General features: G+C 35.0%; 1 protein-coding gene across 1 annotated transcript in view; it reads right to left on the bottom strand.

Moving 5' to 3' along the window:
- Positions 1-23,510, bottom strand: part of CCSER1 (coiled-coil serine rich protein 1) — a 1,268,926-nt gene that overhangs the window by 725,933 nt on the left and 519,483 nt on the right. Inside the window, exon 7 of the mRNA XM_082837990.1 lies at positions 13,573-13,650. Within this exon, the coding sequence (XP_082694116.1) occupies positions 13,573-13,650 (78 nt within the window). The remainder of the gene's footprint in view (positions 1-13,572; positions 13,651-23,510) is intronic.

Raw genomic sequence — 23,510 nt, forward strand, 5'->3', positions numbered from 1 at the left:
TGAAATAGGGAATATAAAGAATATAAAATATTTCTGTATTTATGAAAATTGGCATCTATTGGGGAAGACTGTAAATATATTTATAATATAATTTTATACTTCTATATTAGAAGTGAAATTAAAGTATGGTGGAGACTTTGGGGAAGAAGTTTCACAGAGGGGGTGGCATTTAATTGGACATTAAGTGAGGATTAGAAGTTTGCCAGACAGAAAACTGAAGATAAAGGAAATAGCTTTTATAATTCAGCACAGTGGATATTCCTTACTCTGTATTAATATAATAACCAATTAACAATTGACAGAAAAAGAAGAGTAATGTGCATTCTAATTATTTAAATAATCAGCTTGGCGATTATGAACAAAGATTCCTGTGTCAGGAATAAGACCCACATCTTACATATGTGTCATTACTAACTGTGATAGGAAGAATAATGCCCCTTTTCTTCCTCCAATGATGTCCATGGCAAAGGAGAATTAAGACTGAAGGTGAAATTAAGGTAGCTAATCACCTGACTTTAAAATAGGGAGATTTTCCTGGGTTATCTGGTAGACCTAGTGAAATCATGAAGGTCCTTAAATATCATAGGGAGAAACAGAGAGTCAGAATCAGAGTGATGCATCATAAGAAAGGCTTAATAGGCCATTGTTATAAAGATGGAAAGAGGCAAGGAAATGCAGGCAAACTCTTGTAGCTCAAAAAAGTAAGTAAATGGATTATCTCCCAGAGTTCCAGAAAAAACTCAGCTCTGTCAACACTTTGATTCCAGTCTAGGGAGACCTAATTCTGACCTCTGACTTTCAGAACTATATGAAACTAAAATGAGAATTGTTTAAAGACATCAAGTTTGTGGTAAATTGTTACAGGAACAAAATAAAACTAATACACTAATGACAACTTTTAAAGATATAACAATTAGGTAAATATAAATATATTTTAGTGTATATTTATGAAAGCCTAGACTACCTATAAACTATTATTTTACTATAGATATAGACAATCTTCATCCTATTTGATGAACAGATCTGCATCTGCATGTACAGACGAAGGCAATCAACAACAGCGGATAACATGAAAATCCTTCCTATTTCTTATCATTTGTATTTTATTAGTACCGTTTGATTTTCTAGGAATTGACAAATTTCGAATGAAGTTCAGAACCCATTCTGTGGAAATCGAGCTCAAGAAGAATTATAAAATTTTCTTCATTTTGCATCTTAAAATTTGCTCAACTTGCTATGGTATGAATATGTGTGTCCCCCAACCTTTATATGTTGAAACCTTAACATGCCGAGGTGATAATATTAGGACATAGGGCCTTTGGGAGGGGATTAAACCATGAGGTCAGAGCCCTCAGGAATGGGATGAGTGCCCTTATAAAAAAGGCCTCAGAAAGCTCCCTTGCTACCTTTGCCATGTGAGGGCTACAACGAAAAGACAAAAAGAAGGTGTCTAGGAAGTGGGCCCTCACCAGACACTGAATCTGCCCGTGCTTTGATCTTGGACTCCTAGTCTCCCGAACTGTGAGAAATCAATACATTTCTGTTGTTTATATGCTTCCTAGTTTATGATATTTTCTTAGATCAGCCTGAACAGACTAAGACACAACTCCTGCTTGCTCCCTGTACCTCACTGCTTGTAGAAGGCAGTCGAAGTTCTCTATAAAGCATGTGAAGTCCTTCACAACAAATTCTTCCTTGCCACGTGGGCAACACGCAACTGAGTATTTATAATGTCTAGACCTTCGTGGTCTAGCTTGAGACCTTGGCGCTTACTTCTCCTTTGCCTCACGACACTTCCCTTTCCTCAACTGCACCTCTGAACTTTTGAAATACTTGACATTTTTCCGGGCCATGCGGAACTACAGCCAGCATTATGATATTCTGTAGCTTTATACAGTCTGAAGAAAATACTTCTGCCCCAGTACCTTTACATAAGGTCTTACACATAGTAGGAACTCAATAAATGTTTGTTGATTGTTCTGAATGTCTCACTACATTCAAGAAAATAACAGAAATGGTGAGAAATGATAATAGTAGAACTATTATCACTAAGTGAGTAAGGCCCACAGGAAAGAACAAGAAAGAGGAGAGGAACAGCTAATGTTAACAAGAGGACAGACCACTGTCAGTTTTATTCATGTAGGCATTATTACCAGAAACTATGACCCATCTCTCTTTAACATGGTGTAGCAGCTGGCATGGCTCCATTTTCCTACTTGGCTCTCTTGCCAGCTTCTATTGTCTGGCAAAGACACTTAAGGGAGAAAAGTGAGCTTAATTCTTCTACCCTTAATTATGCTTTGACAATTCTGCCCAGCTTTTTCAAAACTTCCAGCTCAAATACTGCTGCCAAAGACTTTCTTGTTAAGCAGGGCCTAACTGCTTTAAATGAATTTTTATTCTTCTTGTTTTTTATGGTCAAAATAAGCAACTGGGATGAACACACACATCATTAAGTCTAGTGACTAGTCTAAGATAGCACAGGTGTTTGGCATTACATAGACAATGAAGGACAAGTCTATTTTCTGACTTGATTATAATGAATCACATTTTTGTTTTCCATTGAGAGTTTTAACTCGGTGTATGAATTTCCTCAAGGCTTTTCAGTACCTTTGGGGAGAGGGTGAGTCAGAAGGTGATAGGTCTGGTTCTCTGTACTAGGTCAACTTTGGTCTCCAAGGAGACAGAAGGAAGGAAAAAGCTTGGAGACATGGAAAAAGAAGTTTGCCTGTGTGGAGTCTGTAAGGAATAAAGGTTGTTGAAACAGATTCCTGTATATATTTATATATAAGAAGGGATTTTCTTTTCCCTTGGTGAGGAAGAACATAAATTGTTTCACAGATGTTATATGGGAAAGAAGAAAAGAGCTTGAATTTTTATTCTTAATAAGAAATACATGAATAAGATTCTAATATAACAGGTTTAGCCAACATTTTCAGTACTTGTCACATCTCCTGAGATAAGAGTTTCTTATCAGATTTGCTAGAGTAAAAGAGATTACCTGAGAAAAAGGGCAAGTCCCAGTACAGACAGAAGCTGACTGCTGATAATATAATGCAAAAGCTTAAAAGAAAACAGAGAATTTCCTTAGCTGAAAATCTGACATCAATAATTACTCAGAATATTCAAATTACATCTATCTTCAAAATTATTGCTATTAGGCTGCTGATTAGAGGCTAATATCCATCTGGCGATTGTTTACCTTCTAATTTCTTGCACTAGAAATAAGTCACTATCCAAGAGGAAGAAAGTTAAGTATTTGCAAAAGCACATTGCACCCTTCCTGATCTCTTTTGGAATTCATTTTAAAGTAAAACACAAGAAAAGATGCTCAACATCACTAATGATTAGAGAAATGCAAATCAAAACTACAATGAGGTATCACCTCACACCGGTCAGAATAGCCATCATCAAAAAATCTACAAACAATAAATGCTGGAGAGGATGTGTAGAAAAGGGAACCCTCTTGCACTGTTGGTGGGAATGTAAATTGACACAGCCACTATGGAGAACGGTATAGAAATTCCTTAAATAACTAAAAATAGAGCTACCATATGACCCAGCAATCCCACTCCTGGGCATACATCTGGAGAAAACCATAATTTGAAAGGATGCATGCACCCCAATGCTCACTGCAGCACTATTTACAATAGTCAGGACATGGAAGCAACCTAAATGCCCATCGGCAGATGAATGGATAAAGAAGATGTGGCACATGTATACAATGGAATATTACTCAGCCATAAAAAGGGACAAAACTGTGCAATTTGCAGAGATGTGGATGGACCTAGAGACTGTCATACAGAGTGAAGTGAGTCAGAAAGAGAAAAACAAATACCGTAAAATATTGCTTATATGTGGAATCTAGAAATATGATACAGATGAACTTGTTTGCAAAGCAGAAATAGAGTCACAGACATAGAGAACAGATGTATGGTTACCAAGGGGGAAAGGGAAGGTGGGATGAATTGGGACATTGGGATTGACAAATATAACTATTGTGTATAAAATAGATAACTAATGAGAACCTACTGTGTAGCACAGGGGACTCCCCTCAATGCTCTGTGGTGACCTAAATGGGAAGGAAATCTAAAAAAGAGGGGATATGTGTATTCAATATATATGTATAACTGGTTCACTTTGTTGTACAGCAGAAACTAACACAACATTGTAAAGCAACTATACTCTAATAAAAAATAAATTAAAAATAAAATAAGTGAATAACAACAACAAAAATAAATAAAGTGATGTTCATATACTTCCCTAAACTATTAAGAATATCTTTTACTGTAGACAAGGGTAAATAGAATTTTCTGATTATTCATAATGACTATCCAACTTTTAATTTGCGTCATCCATATGCCAATTTTGCCCAACAGAGTTACTACAGGTATTTGAACCTCTGACAAATTATTTACGTGTGCTTTGAAAACTGCACTGAAGAAATGTTAAATCTGTGATACAAAAAACCTCAGAACAGAATATTTGCTTGTTTTACTCACTGTATTGCATCTGTCAGCATGGCCATTTAATACCCCCATATAGTATAATTAAAACAAAGGATGTCCGATGTCTTAATAAAACACTTTAGGTCTAATATTCTTTAACCTTGTGTAGTTAGCAAAGTAAATACAATCATTTCTAAATTATTTGATGTATGGCAGAATTAACTGTACTTAATTCCTCGCACATTTTATTTTACCGCTGATATGATTCAGCTTCCAAAATTCATTTGTTATTTAAGTAAATGATTCCAAGATAGAACAGATGGGAGTCATTGCCAGATAAACTAAACTCATGCTGAGTCCACCTCTGACAGCTTCTCATATTCATGGTCCATCTCAAATGGTCACGTTAATAATGAATCACAGCCTTGGAATTTTACCTTGATTATTAATTTCTTATTTAAAAAAAAATGTGTTACAGTATACTTCACACTTATAAGGTAAATCCTGAAGTGATGCAAGAGATTATGTTTTAAAACAACAAAGAATAAGTGTATACAATCCAGAATGTGTACGAAATGGTAATGTTAAGATAAAAAATAAACACTGGATGGACTAAACATGAGATCAACTGCTTAAATTATCATTAATAATGATATTATCTTAAATATAGTGTTAATCCCAAGCCAATTCCAATATCTGACGTCTTCATTAAATGTTAAAAGAAATCTTGTTAATATTGGTGTGCACAGCAATGACTGCCACATCCGCTATTATCTCACATCAAGGTTTTCTAGACACTCGGGAGCAACAGGTATTGAGGAACAGAGCACACTGCTGACATCAACTGTTTCCAAATAAAACTGTCCTGGCATCTTGTCGGCAGACAGAACATGTATTTCAGTGACGCCAATCCACTCTTAAGTGGGTCCCCAAACTAAAGTTGAGGTCATAATGACTCAGTTTCTTAAAATTCATTTTCTTTCAAGAAACACACAAAGTTGTTTTTATTTCCCCAAATTTCAAGGCTTTTATTGGCTTTAGAATTTTGCTAGCAGTAATTCAATATCCTGTCTTTTATGTACAAACTAATCCAGACCTTTTCACATTGTGTACCTGAATTCTTGCCTCCAATGTTCTGTACCTGTATTCTAAATTCAAGCTTTTCCTAGAAAATCCTCACTTTTGCCAATTATGAAATACCATCCAAATCTATGTATCTTGTAGTTTTCTGGAGCTCTTCGTTTTTTTTTTTTTTTTTTGGCCATACGCGGGCCTCTCACTGTTGTGGCCTCTCCTGTTGCAGAGCACAGGCTCCGGACGCGCAGGCTCAGCGGCCATGGCTCACGGGCCCAGCTGCTCCGCGGCATGTGGGATCTTCCCAGACCGGGGCACGAACCCGTGTCCCCTGCATCGGCAGGCGGACTCCGAACCACTGCGCCACCAGGGAAACCCTGGAGCTCTTTTTAACTCAATGATATAAACAGTGGATCCCTGAATTCGGTTTTCCAAGGTCATCTCTAACAGATGCTGAGTAAATCTTGTCCACTAAATATGTCAAAGGGACTTTGTGGCCACAGTAAGCAGAGTATGGCCCAATGCTCTGAAAGTATGCTAAAATAAAGCTTTATACCATGAAAGTTTTCTCTCATTACCACATGGAGAACTCAAAAAAGTTAGGAGAAATCTAAGGCAGCAACCTATGCAAAGATGAAGAAATTCAATGAGATTTACATTTAAGGAAGAAAATGAATATGTGACCTGTGGATGGGGTGGGAGGGTGTATGCCATTATTTTTAGCATGTATTAATGTTGACAAGTTCTATATCTTGGACATGCCTTACTGAAACCATTTGGATAGTGTGTGAGAAAGATTTGACAGCAATATAAAGCTAGCAAGCGACATGAAAGTATTTGCTTATTATTTCCATTATTTTTTTTCCCCTTGAGGTCTGCTATGTCTGAGAGATACTGCATACCTTTTAAGAAAAATTAAAATTTGTTTTGGCTTTAATTTATGTAAAAGTAATTTTCATTTATTTTAAAATAATTTTACTTGATTTATCAGGATATACAATTATTATTTTTCTTTCCAGTGAATATTCATAATACATCAGTGATGCTGTCTGCAAAAGTTAAATAATAGATACAGTGTTTATTCAAAATTTATCTTGACAAAACCAGAAGGAAAAATGTTAACATAAAATAATACTATATAGACATAATATAGAAAGTATTGTTTGGTAGTTGTTATTTCAATTTTCCTCTCAGTGTTTATAATCAAGGCTTTAGCAAAATATTTTTATAGCCATGATTCTTTGATATTCTCAACCACAAGGTTTTAAGGACTATAAGTTAATTCAAATATGGTGACATTTAACTGAAGTTTCCAAATTTAATGGAAATTAAAATAGCATTGGAAAATATACTCAAATAAGTGCACAGATGCATATGTGTAAACATTTAAGGAAATCTCTCATTTCCTATTTCATTCCCTCAAATCCAAACTCCCTCACACATCACTGAGAATTTAATAGCACTGAAAACTGGATCAATAAAGGAATATCACATATTTATATGGTAGATTAAAAATGCTCCAAATCCTTGTCATTCCCCATCAAGAGGTGCAATTTATTTTTCCTTTCCTTGAGTCAAGGTTGGCCTTGTGTTCAGGAAAGAATTAACATAGCAGTCTTGAGTCTGTCTGTTATGGGCTGAATTTTGTCCCCTCAAAATTTGCAGGTCGGAGTTTCAACCCCCAGGACCTCAGAATGTAACCGTATTTGGATACAAGGTCTTTAAAGAGATGTTAAAATGAGGCCACGGTGGTGGTGGGATGGGGGGTGAGGGCTCTAATCCACTACGACTGGTGTCCTTATGAAAAGAGGAAGAGACCCCAGGGTGTGCATGCACAGAGAAGACTCTGTTAATTGCTACATCATGATACCTATTTATTTGCAACATCAGAAAGATAGCAAAAGAGGTAAAAATAGGAAAATATAGAGAACCTTAGAATCAGGGATAATCTTTGATATTGCTCTTTGTTGATATCCCACATACAATCTATTAACAAATCCTGATGACTCACACTCAAAATGTATCTAAAATCCCACCAGTGTTTATTAGCCTGTCAACATTTACCACGCCATCTCTTACCTATAGGAGCTTTGCCTTCCTTCTTCTACCATGTCCTTTTGCTGCCTACGTCTACACGGAAATCAGAGTAACAGTTTTGAAATAAAGTCTGATTATGTCATTCTTTTTTCCCAAAACACTCCAGTGGTTTGCTATATATTTATTCTTTTGCTGTGTATCACTCCTCACTAGAACCCAAATACCATGAAAGCAGGAATTCAGTCTGTGTTGTTTACATTGAAGCACCAGTGTCTAGAACATTATCAAGCACGTGGTAGGTATTTTATAAATTGAGTCATCAACAGATGAATGAATGGATGGCCTAGTCAAAAACTAACCAAAAATGCAGAATATACCATTTTGGGCTCTTTCTGGGACAACCAAAAAGTGAATTCCAAAAATAAAAAGTGACCATTAAATTCAGTAAATGAAAAACAACAATAAACACACAAAAAAATCTCAACCAAGGCAGGATATGCAACAGATGATGTTATGAGGTCACACCACTATCTGACTCCACTCCCTCAGAGCCTCCAAATGTGTTCTTTTCCATTATGGTGTTTTTAGACCAAATAAACTGACACTACTTAGTATATTGATGTTATATAAAGAGTAAAATATCAATAGTGCTTTGTTCACAATGAGGTTTTTCCCAGAATCTAATGTGATTAAATAATGTTCCTTCAGTGGAGATTGTATTTAGAAAGTTACCAGGTTAATGCACAGGAGGAGGTTTGGGGAATTAAAGAAAAATATACTGTGGCGTGTTCCTGATAAAAAGATACCATACATCCTATGGTTACACAAACTATTATGTATTCCTTTTTTCCAAGTAATGTTTTATGTATATTTACCAGTTTCCCCTTAAGACAAATTCATTATATTAACTTCTTCTCCCTCATAATTGATAAACATTTCCATTAATCATTTTTCATGAGAGGAAACTGATATATGAGCTCATCTGAATACTCGAGGGTATAAAATAAGTAGCATGCCTTCTAGGAATGAATATTAAACATTATTCTTCATCAAAGTAAAGACTTTATATTTCTACTCTCACATTTAGAAATGAAGTACAAGGAGTTGAGTGGAAATATTTCTGTTTCATGTTATTTCTAATATATAGAACTTTCTTGCTTTAAACTAACGGATATCTCTGTAAAAAAAAGATTGGTTAAAACATATACTGTTTGCTATGTGCTATTCTAAGCACTTTCTATTTAATAACTTGTTTAACCTTATAAGAACACAATGAAGAAGCAATTGCTATTGTTCCCATTTTACAGATGGAGAAATTGAGACACAAAGTAACTGACTCACAGTTATAAAAATAGAAAGTGGCAGAACTGGGATTTGATCCTAGGAAGTCTCTTAACTAGGCTACACTGCCTCTAATGTTCCCAACTCTCTTTTCTGCTTTCTTAAAAAAATATATTGTTCTTAAAATAGAAATAAGTGGTCATTATAGAAACTATAGGAAAAAAATTTATAGTCCATCTAAATAGTTGACTGTAGATAACTGTATATTTTCTGGGTTTTTTTTCCCTACTCAATATTTATTTTATATTATTGAGAGCAAACTATGTGTGTTACTACATGTTACTAAGTCCTGAGTTTAGGCTCTATGGTCAAGTGGATCATAACATCCCCACATTGGCTAGCAGGATAAAATTTTCGAGACCTTCATGTATTTCTCTATTTCTTCCTCTGTGTCCCTTGCTTAAATAAGGGAGATGAAGAAAAGTAGTCAGAGAACCTTGGAATTCCATAGGAGAGGAGACCCAGGAAAGAGCCCAGCACCACTCTGTGTCAGCTCCTGGGGAAGATGGCTGGACTTCAGGGAGGGTGGCTCCACTGTGCATTCTAGGCACTGGATACCCAAGCACCTTACACATGCCAGGAACCCACTAACAGAGAGAAGCAGCAGTCAATGGGGTCATGAAGGCAATGGGTGATTTTTATTTTCAGACTTTGACTGAAGATTGGTGCATGGAGAACAGTCTTGGTGCACTTTTGAAACAATGTCTAAAGAAAAGGCAAATTGAATTTGTTTCTTTCCTGTTGGCTTTATCACAGGATAAGGATAAAGAATAAGGCAGGATAATACCTGTGTCTAACTTATGCAATCAAAAAAGATGCTTTCTGGAGGAAAAGGGATTAAGATCTAGCCATCAGGCTTCATTGAAGAACAAATAAATTTAAAAATATGTGATGAATGTGGTTGGCAAAAAGAACATGGCCCATAATCAAGTGTACTATTAATGGAGGGGTCAGGAACAATGAGCCAGCTTTAGCTTCAAGAATGTTAGTTCCAGGAATGGATGGAGGCTGTAATACCTGTGTATACACAAATAAATTAAAAGCGTCATCCTACTAAAGAACAGTAATATTTGATGGCCCCAAAGCATTTTTGGTGTGGTACATCTGACTGAGGCCACAAAGGAAGAGACAAGGCAGATTAAGGAAATCAGGGAGAATGGCAGAGGGAACAGGTAGAATAGGGTAGAATGGGCACATCAAAATTAACAATGTCAACTTGGTTATTCTACAGAAAAACATAAAACTTTTAATTAACAGTTAAGCAGTCTACTCCCTTTTTCCTTATATCAAAGTCTCACTTAGATCAATTAACTTGCACTATTATGATTCTATTATGGCTGTTTAATAAAATATCGTTTCCACCCATGTGAAATTAGTTATCCCTTGGCCTTTCCATAATAATGTAGTGGCATATGTGTCAGACCACATATGTATATATTTTATGGAATGCTGAAAACTCTGTTAAAAAATTGAAGTTATGTGTTTGCCCTTTGTTTCCAAATATATGTCCATAACAATAGTCTGCATAATTATAAAAACCTGGACTCCTAGAAACTTCTCAGTAACAAGAGTCTGACTGGGAAATCTGTGCGTTTATTACCTGTGATATAGGTGGAGGATTGTGAATTATACATCTTTTTATATGAAGGGGTTCACTCAAATGCTTTCACTGCCAGGTGTGAATAGGGAATGGTGACTGTGGTGAACTGGTATCCATGTACCCTGTCCAGATGGAGAAACCCTACTTATCTCTGATCAGTCAGTTCTATCTGAAAGAAAGGCAGTTTCCTAGATCTTGCAATTTATTAAGAGAAGACTAGATGGATTTTTGTGAGAACTGTCCTCATTTTTGAAAGACTAAACCAAACAAAACACTATGGCAATGGGTTTTAAATGGTAAGGGTAAGAAATTCAGCACAAGGTGAACTGTTCGGTAAGGGAATAGAGTCGTGAGTAAGTATACAGGGCTTGGGCTATTTTTAAGAGCTGATCTGGTTTTGTTTAAAAATTAAATTGAAGTATGTACTCCAGTACTAGTAGTGCCAAAAAACAGTCTTATTATGGAAAAGAAGGATCTGGTCCCAAACAAAATTTAATTGTCATCTTTGATTCTTGTATCTCCAGAGCTTAACATACCTCTCTTGACCCCTTGGGTAAGTCTCCAGGATACTACCAGTTTTCTACTACCTTAAATTTAATAGATCCCACTGTGGTACATTCCTATTGATAGCCAATTTCTCATCTAACATTCAAGTCAATAATATAGGTAGAGATATTAGTGGGAAGGTAATTATTAGGGATTTTAAAAATATATTACATACCATTTGTCATTATGTCAAATGGTATGGTTAAAATAAATTTAATCTGAATGTCATTCTGAAGATAACATTTAAAGGAAAGCATTTACTTGGATAAACACTTGAGCCAAAACAGGATAACTTCCTCCAACTGTCATATGAGTGCTTCCAAAATAGACCAAGAAAAGGGATGGAATACTTTCTTTTATTAACCTAATTATTTCCCAGAAGAAAAGGTATAATTAAGTCTCTCAACCGGCCACCAAAGCTTATCTTTCAAAAGGCTTCCTTGTCTAATATTAGGGCAGATGGTTATAGAGTTGGGTGCTGAAATCACTGTCTTAGAAAATACAACTAAAGTATCAAAGGTGATTGATCTTATTTTATTCTTGGGGAGTTAAAAAAAAAAGATAATCAATTTTTTTTCTAGTTAACCGTGTTGGTCAAATATCAAAAATTTAAATAAAGTTTCGGACATAAATGAATTAAAATTGCAAGATTTTTCAGGGTATCGTTATCGGAAAACTCAATGTCTTCCGTGTTTTTTTGTTTTCAACAAATTTTTTTGCAATTAAAATGTACTATACTGCTAAGGTACATCTCAAAAGAGTTTCTGTATATTTTGTGTTTATATAAGGATAAATAAGAATTCTATTAATCATTTATATGACAACAATTTATAAACTAAAAATAAAAGAAGCAAATGCAGGAGTTGTATAATTTGTAACCTTAATTTTAGATACTTCTAAATACTAGTGGATGTTTCTATATCTGTTAAAATTGTTTTGAAAAAATATAAATAATATTCCTATCTCAGAAGAAGTAAATTAAGAGGTACTATAACTATATTGGTTAGCAAAAGCCAATATTACATATTATAAGCACTTGGAAGTTTTAACTACATATTTACACATTAACACGGGAAAAATATTGATCTCTCAGAACAAGTCAGAGAAACTAACTAAAATAATTATATTTATATTAGCTTTATGTCAGCAGATTTTGGAATATATCTGACGTTTCCTTTTAACTCTGTTAAAAATACATTAATTTTCAAGGAGGGTAGTCATTATCAGCATATTAAAAAGAGAAAATGGTTTCTAGTGATGCTGTGAGAATTCAATTAAAAACTTTTTAAAAATATGATTTTTCTTTAAATTTTGTCCCATCTACCATAAGATGGAATATTAAGGAATACTAAACTTTGAAACATTAGTATTATTTTCTCCTTTTGTTGTAGAATGATAAAATATTTCTCAATAAATGATATAATCAGAATTCTATTTAGTATTTAACAATTCTCTGACATAAATGAGCCTTTAACAGTTATTATTGTCTATCATTAAGCCACAAAGCACCTATAATTAGAAAACTAAAGACCCACGATGGAATTTATAACCTTCTATTATTTTCATTTTAACAATAGAGCAAATATTGAGTATACGGAAATCCACATCAGTCACTGTACTAGATGTAAGCAATATGAAGTTGAATAAGATTTTGTCTTCATATGAAAAACAATGACAAAGTTATGATAAAATACAAATCATCATAACCCCCCAAAATATGTTCACCTGTCTTTAAACTAAACTGAAACCATTGCACATAAGTGTATCATCCCAACTTTCCAAGTTTTTTTTTTTTCTTTCCCATGATCTTAAGGAGTCCCTTTATTTACAATAATCCTAAAGAACTCCAAAAATCTCTGGTACACATATAAAATAGCTGATTTACAAGCTTTGGCTTAAAGAGAAACATCTAATCTTAAATAGCAAAACAAGAAGATGACTTCATATTTGTAATGTATACAGACTCCCAAACTGAAGAATTCTGCTAATCATACTTAGAGTATTTACTTAAATATTTTAAAAATGCAGTGTTTGGAGGAATGATTCCATGTGTTAATTTTTTATTTTTACCATTAGTTTGTAAAGAACACACAATTAATTAATTATGACCTAGAGTCATCAATGAAAATTCAACCAGCTAATGAAAGTTTAACTACTCAATGAGTGCTGAATAATTCATTCCAAACTTATTGCTTAAATTAATATAAATACAAGATTTGAAACCTATAATTCATGTGACATCAAACTATTACAATGAAATTACTGTCTCTTACATGCAAGGCAAACAATGTGTTATATAAAGTATCAATTTCTATTCAAACTCTACCTTTATTTAGTAAGTAGAATGACAACAGACAAAACAACAACAAAATTTTAACATCTGAAACAAGATCCTTATGAACTAAAGCAGTTAACCTCACCATCTATGCCTGAACTACCTATTTTACTATAGTAAAATAAATATTTTTTAAAGATCCTAAAAGTATTGTAAACAATTATTAAAAATGTTTGCAATTTATTTTTTACCTTGAAAGGCGATGGCTCTTCAGTAAGAGGACTAACAGGAAGTGAAGTGGTGCTACTTGCTGGGCTCATATCTGTACTCTACAAGAAAAACAAAATTGAATTAGAGAGATACTTTTTTGTAGTCATTTTTTATTATTCCTAGTTTAGAACCTAACTCTTTTTGTTAAAATAAAAAACAAATATATAAGTGAAAATGGATGTAGAAAAATTCAAATTATTATTGTATAATGAATCATTCCTTATTTAGAAATAATTAAGAAATTAATCAAATTATCACTTCTCAATTTGCATTTCAAGTGTATTTCATTAAATATAATAACCATCTTTTATGTTAGGATGGTATCTAGTATTATATTTGCTTAACATATTACCTTTTTTTGATAATTAAACTATACCTATAATGGTTCACTATGGTGCTATTTCAATGTCTTTCAGGCTGATTTTCAAATATGTGTTATTCATATTTTCCTTTTATGGAGATTTGAGTCATTGTACCCAGTTTTTAATTCATGATGAAAAGCATATCTGCCATTAATTTACAATTGCAAAATGAAGAAATATTAAATTCTAAAAATTCCCATATTCATAGCTCTTGACAAACTTTCTTATTATATTCAGCTAAATAAAAATTTAAGGACAAAAGATTTACACAAATATAAGAGAATTATCAGAATGTTGCTAATGCTGTTCTTCTAGTCCTTTAAAAATGTAATCAATTAAAACTTAAGTAGGAGATTAGCCTATATAAAGAGATGCGTGTTAGAAGCTTGTCATTATTTTTTTCTAAAAGCAAGAAAAAGATATTGATAATAGGCAGCAACAGAAGTTATTTTACTATGCTCTCAACTCATTCTCTCAGAGGAATTCTTCCATTTAAGTAGATAAGCAAACAAAACATTGAAAAAAAAATACACACCTACATTTTTTCAGTTCCATTTCCAAATGTACATGGACACAAATACAGAAAAACTTTCAGTAAAGATTAAAGCAAAAACATGAATTAACCTTGATTGAGATAAGGGAACAAGTAGACAAGTTTGGCCGCCAAATTCTAACAAAAGAATACATTCAAAGAATACATGCTGCAGTTGCTACAAATTCTTAGTGTCTCTTTCTACTCAAATATTGTTTTCAATTCACTTGATTCAGGTGCACAATAACGTGGACACATTTTAAATATCCATTAAAGTAGGATTACTTCTGACTGTCTATTCCAGAAACAATGGATATGAACTATAAATATAGGACCCAAGATACTCAGTATAATATTTTATACAACATGTACCTTCTTTAGAAATTGACATAAGCCTGAACATTGAGTTAAAATGTCTAAAGGAGGAAATTAGATAAAAACTGAACAATAATCTACTAAAGGAAACAGGAAAATACAGGCACCAGATAACTGAGGTGAGTTACTTACTGACTAATTTCTAAATATATTCAGAGCTTCTTGGCCATTTATTAGATCAAAATCAGGAAATATTCTGAACTTCTGACTTTCACTATCTGATTACATGATGTAATGGGGAAACAAAGAGGTTTTCTTAGGAATCAATTTACTGAAGTATTTTAACATAAGAAATGAGTAAAACATTTTTGGAGCAATAGAAAAACAAGACTCTTGAGCTGTTCCTCTCATCATTAGCTTTTTCATGAGAAATTAAGCAAGTGATAGAGCACAGTTCATATGTAGTTGAATTATCTGATATTTTCCTAAAATACTGACATTCTGCATAGCATATTAAAGTATTATGCCCTTAAAAATCATATTCAGGAGACAGAGATGACATTCAGTTACAAAAATTTGAAAGCCTGGATCAGATGAAGGTTTTTTTAACTTCCATAAGAAGATGAGCCCAAAATAAAGCTTCATGGTTAACTTCTTTAAGGGTTAAGGTCTCCCACAACTTCCCAGAAATAAATGTGTCATTCTAAGCACTATAGAGAGCAGACTCTAAAATTTGCATCATGTAACCTTGATTATTTGAATATCATTCTTAGAGAAAACTTTGTTCTCACTTTAACTTTCAAATCTATCTTATAGTGTGACATTTTAATTCCATTGCTCTTAGGAAATCTTGAGAAAAGTGTTTTAAAAAAGCAAATCAATCTTATGTTACATCTGATAAACTGCATTTAATTATCAAGTTGAGAAATACATGGCAAAAAATAGGATACAAAATCTTCAGTTTCAGCTTTTTATCCCATTTGTGTTTCAGTGATCTGTCATTTAGGTGTCATTCCAATTTATTCACCCTTTAGATAAAATACTATAGTAAATCCTTCAGATAAGTCTTATCCATACTTCACATTTTAAATCATTTACCCTTTCGTTCAATGGCAGCAATACCAATGCAAGTGTATATCTAAATACAAACTAACAAAGTACTCTCAAGTTGCACTTGAAGTTTATAAGAGCCAACAGTGTGTGTTCTTTCATAACTTTCTTCATAAATTATTTTTTTATAATTATGCCTTCATTTGCTTCTAATATATTTTAGAGACTTTGGAAATGGTCCTTTCACAATAACGTGAAAGCAAATCCCATGGTAATATGGAAAAGCTATTCTTCAAAAGAAGCAAATCATCCCAACAGAAGGAATCTCCTTAATGCTCATATGACACATTTGGGTTTTCTGACCCTTTAGAGACGGCACGAGACATTCTTGACAGGCTATAAAAAAACACGATCCTAATTCTTATTGTCTGAGTGTGCTAAAACTTGGTTTTCTGGTTCTAAGTCCAACAAATGTGTGCTTCATTCCAACATTAGGTGATTAAATAAACATGAACCTAGCATTGTTCCTTCACGTAAAATGTTATTTTATACAAATTAGTAGACTTTCCCCCTTTCTATTTCTATCCCAAGTATGCTAAGTTCTCTTTTATTTTCTTCCAAATTGAGCTTAACATTAAGTAAGATCTTTAAGTTCAATAATAAAATCTAGCCAAGTATTTCCTTTGAGCATATCAGAGATATTCTCGTGCATATCACCCTCCTCTCATGCATACTGCTCTTCAGAATTCTTTCTACTCATTAGTTTTGAAGATACTACTCACTTTGTTGTTGTTTTTAGAATATAATTTCCCTAAATTTGCAAACTCTTCCCTCATCTCCAACCTCTTTTTCTTTAAATCAACTTTATTTCTTTAAATCAACATACCTACACTAAAATGCAACTTTTCAAAATATATAGCCAGATGAGATTTGATGAATGTACTCACATGTATAACTACTACTGACCATTAGTAAGTATATCTTGTTTTGTGAAACGTCTGTTCAAATATTTTGCCTATTCTTCTCTTTCACTGGGTTGTTTGACTATAAATCCTTTGTCATATATATTTATTATTATATATTTATTATAATTATTTTCACCCAGTTTGGGCTTGCCTCTTCATTTTCTTAACAGTGTCTACAAAAGGACCAATGCTTTCTATCTTATTTGCCATTTTGTTTGTTTTTTATAGTTTATACTTTTCTGGTGTTTTTCCTAAGAAATCTTGTCCTACTTCAAGTTCACAAAGATTTTCATGTATGTTTTCTTCTACCATCCTTTCAGATCAACATATGATGGCCAAAACCACAACAGAGTTAGGATTCTATTCTTTGAAAATATTTTTGCAATTACTTGGTGTTTAATGAGCATTAAGTAACCTTAATATTTGTACTGTACACATTCTAGTACAAAGATTTTCACAGAGATTAGTTTGTATTTTATCAAGTAACCTCAGACACTTTAGCCAATCTCATATCTTAGATGGGAATCTAACGGTTACTAGTGCCTTAATGATACTTTAATTACAACACACCTAAACACTGAAATATTAACTGTTTGTGGGTGTATTGTGGAAGGGGAGAAAGTCTTTGCTAAAGTATTGACAATTTAAAATTAATATACAAGACTCTCCTCAGAGTGGGTGATTATGGAACTTCCTGGACAGATGGATGGCAGAAGGAGAGATATAAGCTTTAAGTGCGAAGGAGAATAGTAATGCCAAGAAGAGCAGTGTATCTATCATCTCCTACTGTTGACTCATCTTTGACTCTGAGGAAAACGAGGGCACAAGTGGAAATAAAACGAGCTTTTTAAAATAAAATTCTAAGAAACAAGATAGGATTATTTCCCTCTTTCTTAAATTTCTCAATGGAATAGAAATTTAAGCACATAGAGAGGTTTTGCCAACACCATGCCACTTTGGCATACTAAGAGCTGCCACACGGGTCTTCCCTGGTGGCGCAGTGTTTGAGAGTCCGCCTGCCGATGCAGGGGGTGCGGGTTCGTGCCCGGGTCTGGGAAGATCCCACATGCCGCAGAGCGGCTGGGCCCGTGAGCCATGGCCGCTGAGCCTGCGCGTCCGGAGCCTGTGCTCCGCAATGGGAGAGGCCACAACAGTGAGAGGCCCACATACCGCAAAAAATAAAAGATAAAAAAATAAAGAGCTGCCACACAATGTTGGTGAAGAATAAGTATTAAATTTAAATGAAAATGACACGAGAGAAGAGGAAAACAATGGCAGGGAGCTGAATAGACCTTTTCTTGGCTCCAATGAGATGGCTCATAAAAAATCTATGAATAATTAGGGGCAACTTATCAAGAGGCTGGAAATAGCAGATAAATGACCTCAGTGAAATCCTCAGTCTCAAGTATCCTGGTACCAACTCTGACTACCAACCTAGTACTTTATCAACATTGATGTCAGAATTACTAGAAGTTATTGCTGAGAAAAAACAAATAAAGTTAAGCTTATTAAAAAAAAAAAAAATCAGGGGCTTCCCTGGTGGCGCAGTGGTTGAGAGTCCGCCTGCCGATGCAGGGAACGCGGGTTCGTGCCCCTGTCCGGGAAGATCCCCCATGCCGCGGAGCAGCTGGGCCCGTGAGCCATGGCCGCTGAGCCTGCGTGTCCGGAGCCTGTGCTCCGCAACGGGAGAGGCCGCAACAGTGAGAGGCCCGCGTACCGCAAAAAAAAAAAAAAAAGGCCTTTAGTACAGATGCATAAGGTAAACAAAAGCTCTGGTTGAAGTTCACCTTCTTAATTTTCAAAATCTCTTCCTGCCTGATATCAATATCAAAGACAGCTGAGAGAAACAATATCCCAATAAATGCCTGGCTCAGTGTGGAGTTAGCTTTGCTCTTAGTCCTACTCTGATGTGATCAATCCCAATTACTAATCTCATTACATCATTGTTTTGTCACTAAACCAAAGCTAAATCAAGGTTGTGACCAAAACCCAAAGTAACCTAAATTACTAGGCTATAGCAGAGATATAAACTAGCTCATTCCCACAGGAGAAATTAGGACTTGGTACTTAGTTTGGAAATTTCAGAAATTAAATTATATCAACTCAAATAGGGGCAGGCAGGTTTTGTGGGGATGATTCAGAATAACTAAATGAATAAGAGACTGTACTTAATCAGATATTGGCCAACATATTAACTAATAATGAAAACTAAACTTGACGTAAGAACTCAGGGTGGCCACCTATTTGAGTTCTTTCCTCTTGGTGAAGAGAACCATTCAGAAACCACATTACGGACTGGAAGATTCGTTGTTCAGTATAAAGTTAGAAAAAAGTAGTAATTAGATTCTCTCAGAGTATGCTTTATATCAAGCTATGGTATATGTACAAAGAAACACAAATCATTTACAATCCAAGCACTTTATCCTTTGAGCAGTGCTAGAGCTTCACCATAGTGACAAAATTCATATCCTCTTATTCATTTAAAATAATTGAAAAATCAACTACCGAAAGCACAACGACTTCATGCCAGACACACTGCAACATAATTTAAGATAGAAATAGCTAATCTGATCAACAATATATTTTTTTAAACCAGCCCATTTTTGTTGATGGTGGCATTAGTTACCTCAACAATGACTAGCTTATTAATTTTATTTTGCTTTGGTTTGCTTCAATTTTAGGAAATTGCAGCTTCAACTCATATAGCCCGATTCTGGAAGTGCATATTTGAATCTCGAAGCTCCTATATAATTTCCCCAAGTTACTGTACAGATATCGTAAGGCTGAGTTCCTGCTTTCACCTACTGTTTCTCCAAAGGAAGGAGATTCTGTCCCTGATCCCTAATCTCTAAGGCTGAATCCAAACCAGCTGTTGCTAGACCTCTTTATGACTTGAATCTCCATTATCCCTCTATCTGCTTATTTTCTTGAACATTCTTGGTATGTTCTGCTGCTGCCACAAACTGAAATTATGGTCTTATTTCATTTACAACATTTAACAAGCAGTATTGAGAATCTATCACAAACTATATTTTGCGATGTATGTTTAAGAAAAGGTCCTTGCCTCCAGTTATCTTAAATTCGTTAGAGGAGATAAGCAAGTGTGAAAAGTACAAACTAGAAAAAGGATTCATAAGTAAGTAGATAGGGAAGCAAATAAACAAATAAAAATCCAACTACCTAAGACAATCACTGATTAAATATGTACACACATTTTTTCAGTCTTTTTCTGTGATATGTAATTGACTGGAATTAACGTATATTATCTATTCTAAATTTTGCCCCAAACTACATTCTCAGGATTTTTCTCGCATCAAACATTTTTCTTCAATGTACTTTATGATGAGTGAAAATACCATCGTATAACTTTATTCATTTGTCATAATTTTTGCATTTTCATTTTTTTCTTTACAATTAATGCTGTGATGAGAATCATAAAACAGATCTGTGACTATTTCTTTCAATAAATTTATAGAATTATAAAGTCTCAGTTAATATGCACATAATTGGCTAATTTCACATATATTATCAAATTTTCCCCCAAGGCTAATGTACTGATTTTTACTCCTAGTTGAGAAGTTTGAGTTCTAAATTTATTGTAACTTCAATAGGCATAGAGAAATATACCAGGTTATTTAATAGGCTGTGATTTACTAATTGGTTAAGTGTTAGGGGGAAAAATACATCCTTAAATTTCATTCAAATAAACTTTAAATGTATTAAAGTGCTAAATATAAAGAAAATGCATAAGAACTTGAAGAAAATATAGGTATTATCTATCAATTATAGAATGGGCAGGGCTTTTCTAAACATAAACATAAATAAATCATAAAGTCAAAGATATGTGACCATGTTTAATTTTCTACATTTAAAGAAAATGAAGTTATAAAGCAAATGAAATATTTGGAAATTAAGTTTGCAGGGAACACTTATTCCTCATTCCTGGTGTTTCCTTTCATGTAGAAGGAGCTTTACTAGTGTTACACTCTCAGTTTCTCTGCCTAGCAAAGAATCGGTAAATTTTCTTGCTGGTAAATTTGGGATGGATGAACTCGGTGTGATTGGCTGAGCTCATTCCTTTTTTTTGCTAGCTGGATCACATGCAGAGAACACGTGTTCTGTTCAACAGCTCTGCGGTAGGCTTTTTACTGCTAAGGTCCAAGTAAGAGCTTTAAGCCTCAAATCCTAAGAATTTTAACCTGGAAGTGTGTCTGCAGCTTATGGAGACTTTTCCCAAGGGCAAGGAGTCCTTTTACATTGTTGTGAGTATTAAGTGATGGTGTGTGGGATGAACAGACCTCAGCAAAGCCTCTGGGTCCCAAGAACATCAGAAAGACAATGGCCGTGAGTCGTCTCGGTCAAAACACAGATGCCAGGGCCTTAGGGGTTGCAAGTTGCTGCTGGCTGACTTTGAACTACACAGAGCAGCTTTTCATGAGCAGATTTGGCTGGTATAGTATTGAACTGGAAGAAAAGATTGCCTTTCCATTCTTGGACTTTTTAAGTGTTCTGTAGGTAGGAGAATGTTGGCAGCTTTTAAACTGAAAGACAGCTGAATTCTGTGTCTGCTATAGAGTGCTAGTAAGCTTCTAGCTTTAAATTCTGCCTGCCAGGGCTAGCACTTAAAACTTGATATATTGGCTAATGTAGTTGGCTTCTAGAATGGCCTCCAAAGATCCCTGCTTTCCTAAATTTGCACCGTTGTGTCATTCTCTCCCCTCAAGTGTGTGCTGGATTTGGTAACTCACTTGTGGTGAATAAAATGTGGCAATGCCAGGTTAAAAGAAATTCAGAAAGGCAAGCATGGAAGCAGAAAGACCACTTAGAAGGTGATTGTAATATGTTGAGAGCTGATGGTGGTTTGGACAAGGTTTCATCAGTACAGGTGGTGAAAACTGGTTGAAGAGTATATATATTTTGATGGTAGAAGGACAGAATTTCCTGATGGTTTGGTTATGGGCTAGGAGAGAAACAGAGGAGACAGGGATGACTTCTAAGGTTGTGCCTAAACAAACAGAAGGATTAAGTAGGAATTTACTGGGAGAGGAATGACTGCAGAAGTAACACATTTGAAGTGGAAAAAAAAAATTCAATAGTTCGGTTTGTTCAAGTTAAGTTTGAAATTCCAGTTGGACATGGGAGTGGAGATGTCAGGTAAGCACTTGTATACACTGCCTGAGATAGGATGAAGAACAAGTTATGAAAAAATCAGGAGTTCAAGTGAGGGAGGAGATAGATGGGCCCCAGGCGGAACAGTTTCTCCCCTGTCGACAGAAACTCCATAAAAGCAGGATGATGGAGGAGGCTGGGCCCTGCCCAGATAAGAGATGAAAGACCTCATATTACACATTCTCGAACTCAAGGAGACCTCCCCGACTACACATGTGCAGAAAGGCTCCTTGGAGGTTCAAAGAGGGAGGGGGAGCCCCCCCATAGTAAGTGATGTCAACCTCCCATGGGCCTCTTCGCTAGAATCCATCTTGGCTAAGAGATGTACACGCACACATGGGAGGACCCTGAGATATACCAAATACAGACTCACAACCAGGCAAAGTAAGATGATTGGCCAAAGGAAACCCGGAAGAAATGCCCCATAAAAGTGATTGAAACTACCACGAGGGCGCGACTCTCCCTCTGAGCCCGCCTGTGTGTCTATCCACACATGTACTGTACTCTTTTTTCCTCCTAATAAACACTTTACTTGCTTCACTACTTTCTGTCTCTATTAGAAAATTCATTTCTACACAGCTGATGGGCCAGGGCCTTGTCACTGTCCACTGGTCCCTGGTAGTCTGTTGGCTAGGATTCAGCGCTCTCACTGCCACTGCCCGACCTCAAATCTCTGGCTGGGAACCGAAATCTTGCTTCAAGCCACTGCAGGCCAAGGCCATCGGAAATCACAAGAAGCTGAGATGCTAAGGTGAGGCAACAATTTGGATAAATAAGAACTATTTCAAGAGCAATATTGGAAATCATAAAAATGAATAAGGATCCACATTCTTTTTAAAGAATAGGGGGAAGAATATGATGGGGGTCAAACAAAGACTACAATAAAGAGGGGTAACAAGTAGAATAGTCTGATGAACTTCAAGCTTTGAACCAAGAGTTATTAGGGAGGCAGGAAAGATGCTGGTCAGGAAACTGAGGAGGAACAAGGACACCTACTTCTTCTCTCCACCCCTTAACGTTAGGGTGTGATCATGAAAATCACCACCACACAGCTTATGCTACCTGGAAACCAAAATGACTTCACGTAAATTATTCTTTCATCATATGTCTCAAAGAAGACAAGAAGTTTAACATCTTCCTGTAGCCAATACACATAGACCCAACTTAACCAATTTATAACAAAGGAAAACCAAAAAAAGGGAGTGAGCAGAATAAACACAAAATATTTACTTCAACTTTATACCCATTGTCAATTTTGTTTAGCAAATTTCTTTTTTTTTTTTTTTTCTCACACCACAGTGGCAGCCAACTGGCCAGTTCCACAGGCATTATTTAATGAACATTAAGATTCTTGTCATCTGGCACATAATAGATGCTCAATAAACACCTTCTGAACAAGTAAATTACATGAACTCATAGACATAAGGACATCTGACCCTTTAAGACATAACTCAGAGATGGATAATTTCCATGACCAAAGGATTTTCTACGAAAAAAACTTTGTTTAGCAAATTTCTGCTGTATTA

Source organism: Leucopleurus acutus, assembly GCF_964270905.1.
Source record: "Leucopleurus acutus genome assembly, chromosome: 4".
Taxonomy (NCBI): Eukaryota; Metazoa; Chordata; class Mammalia; order Artiodactyla; family Delphinidae; genus Leucopleurus; species Leucopleurus acutus.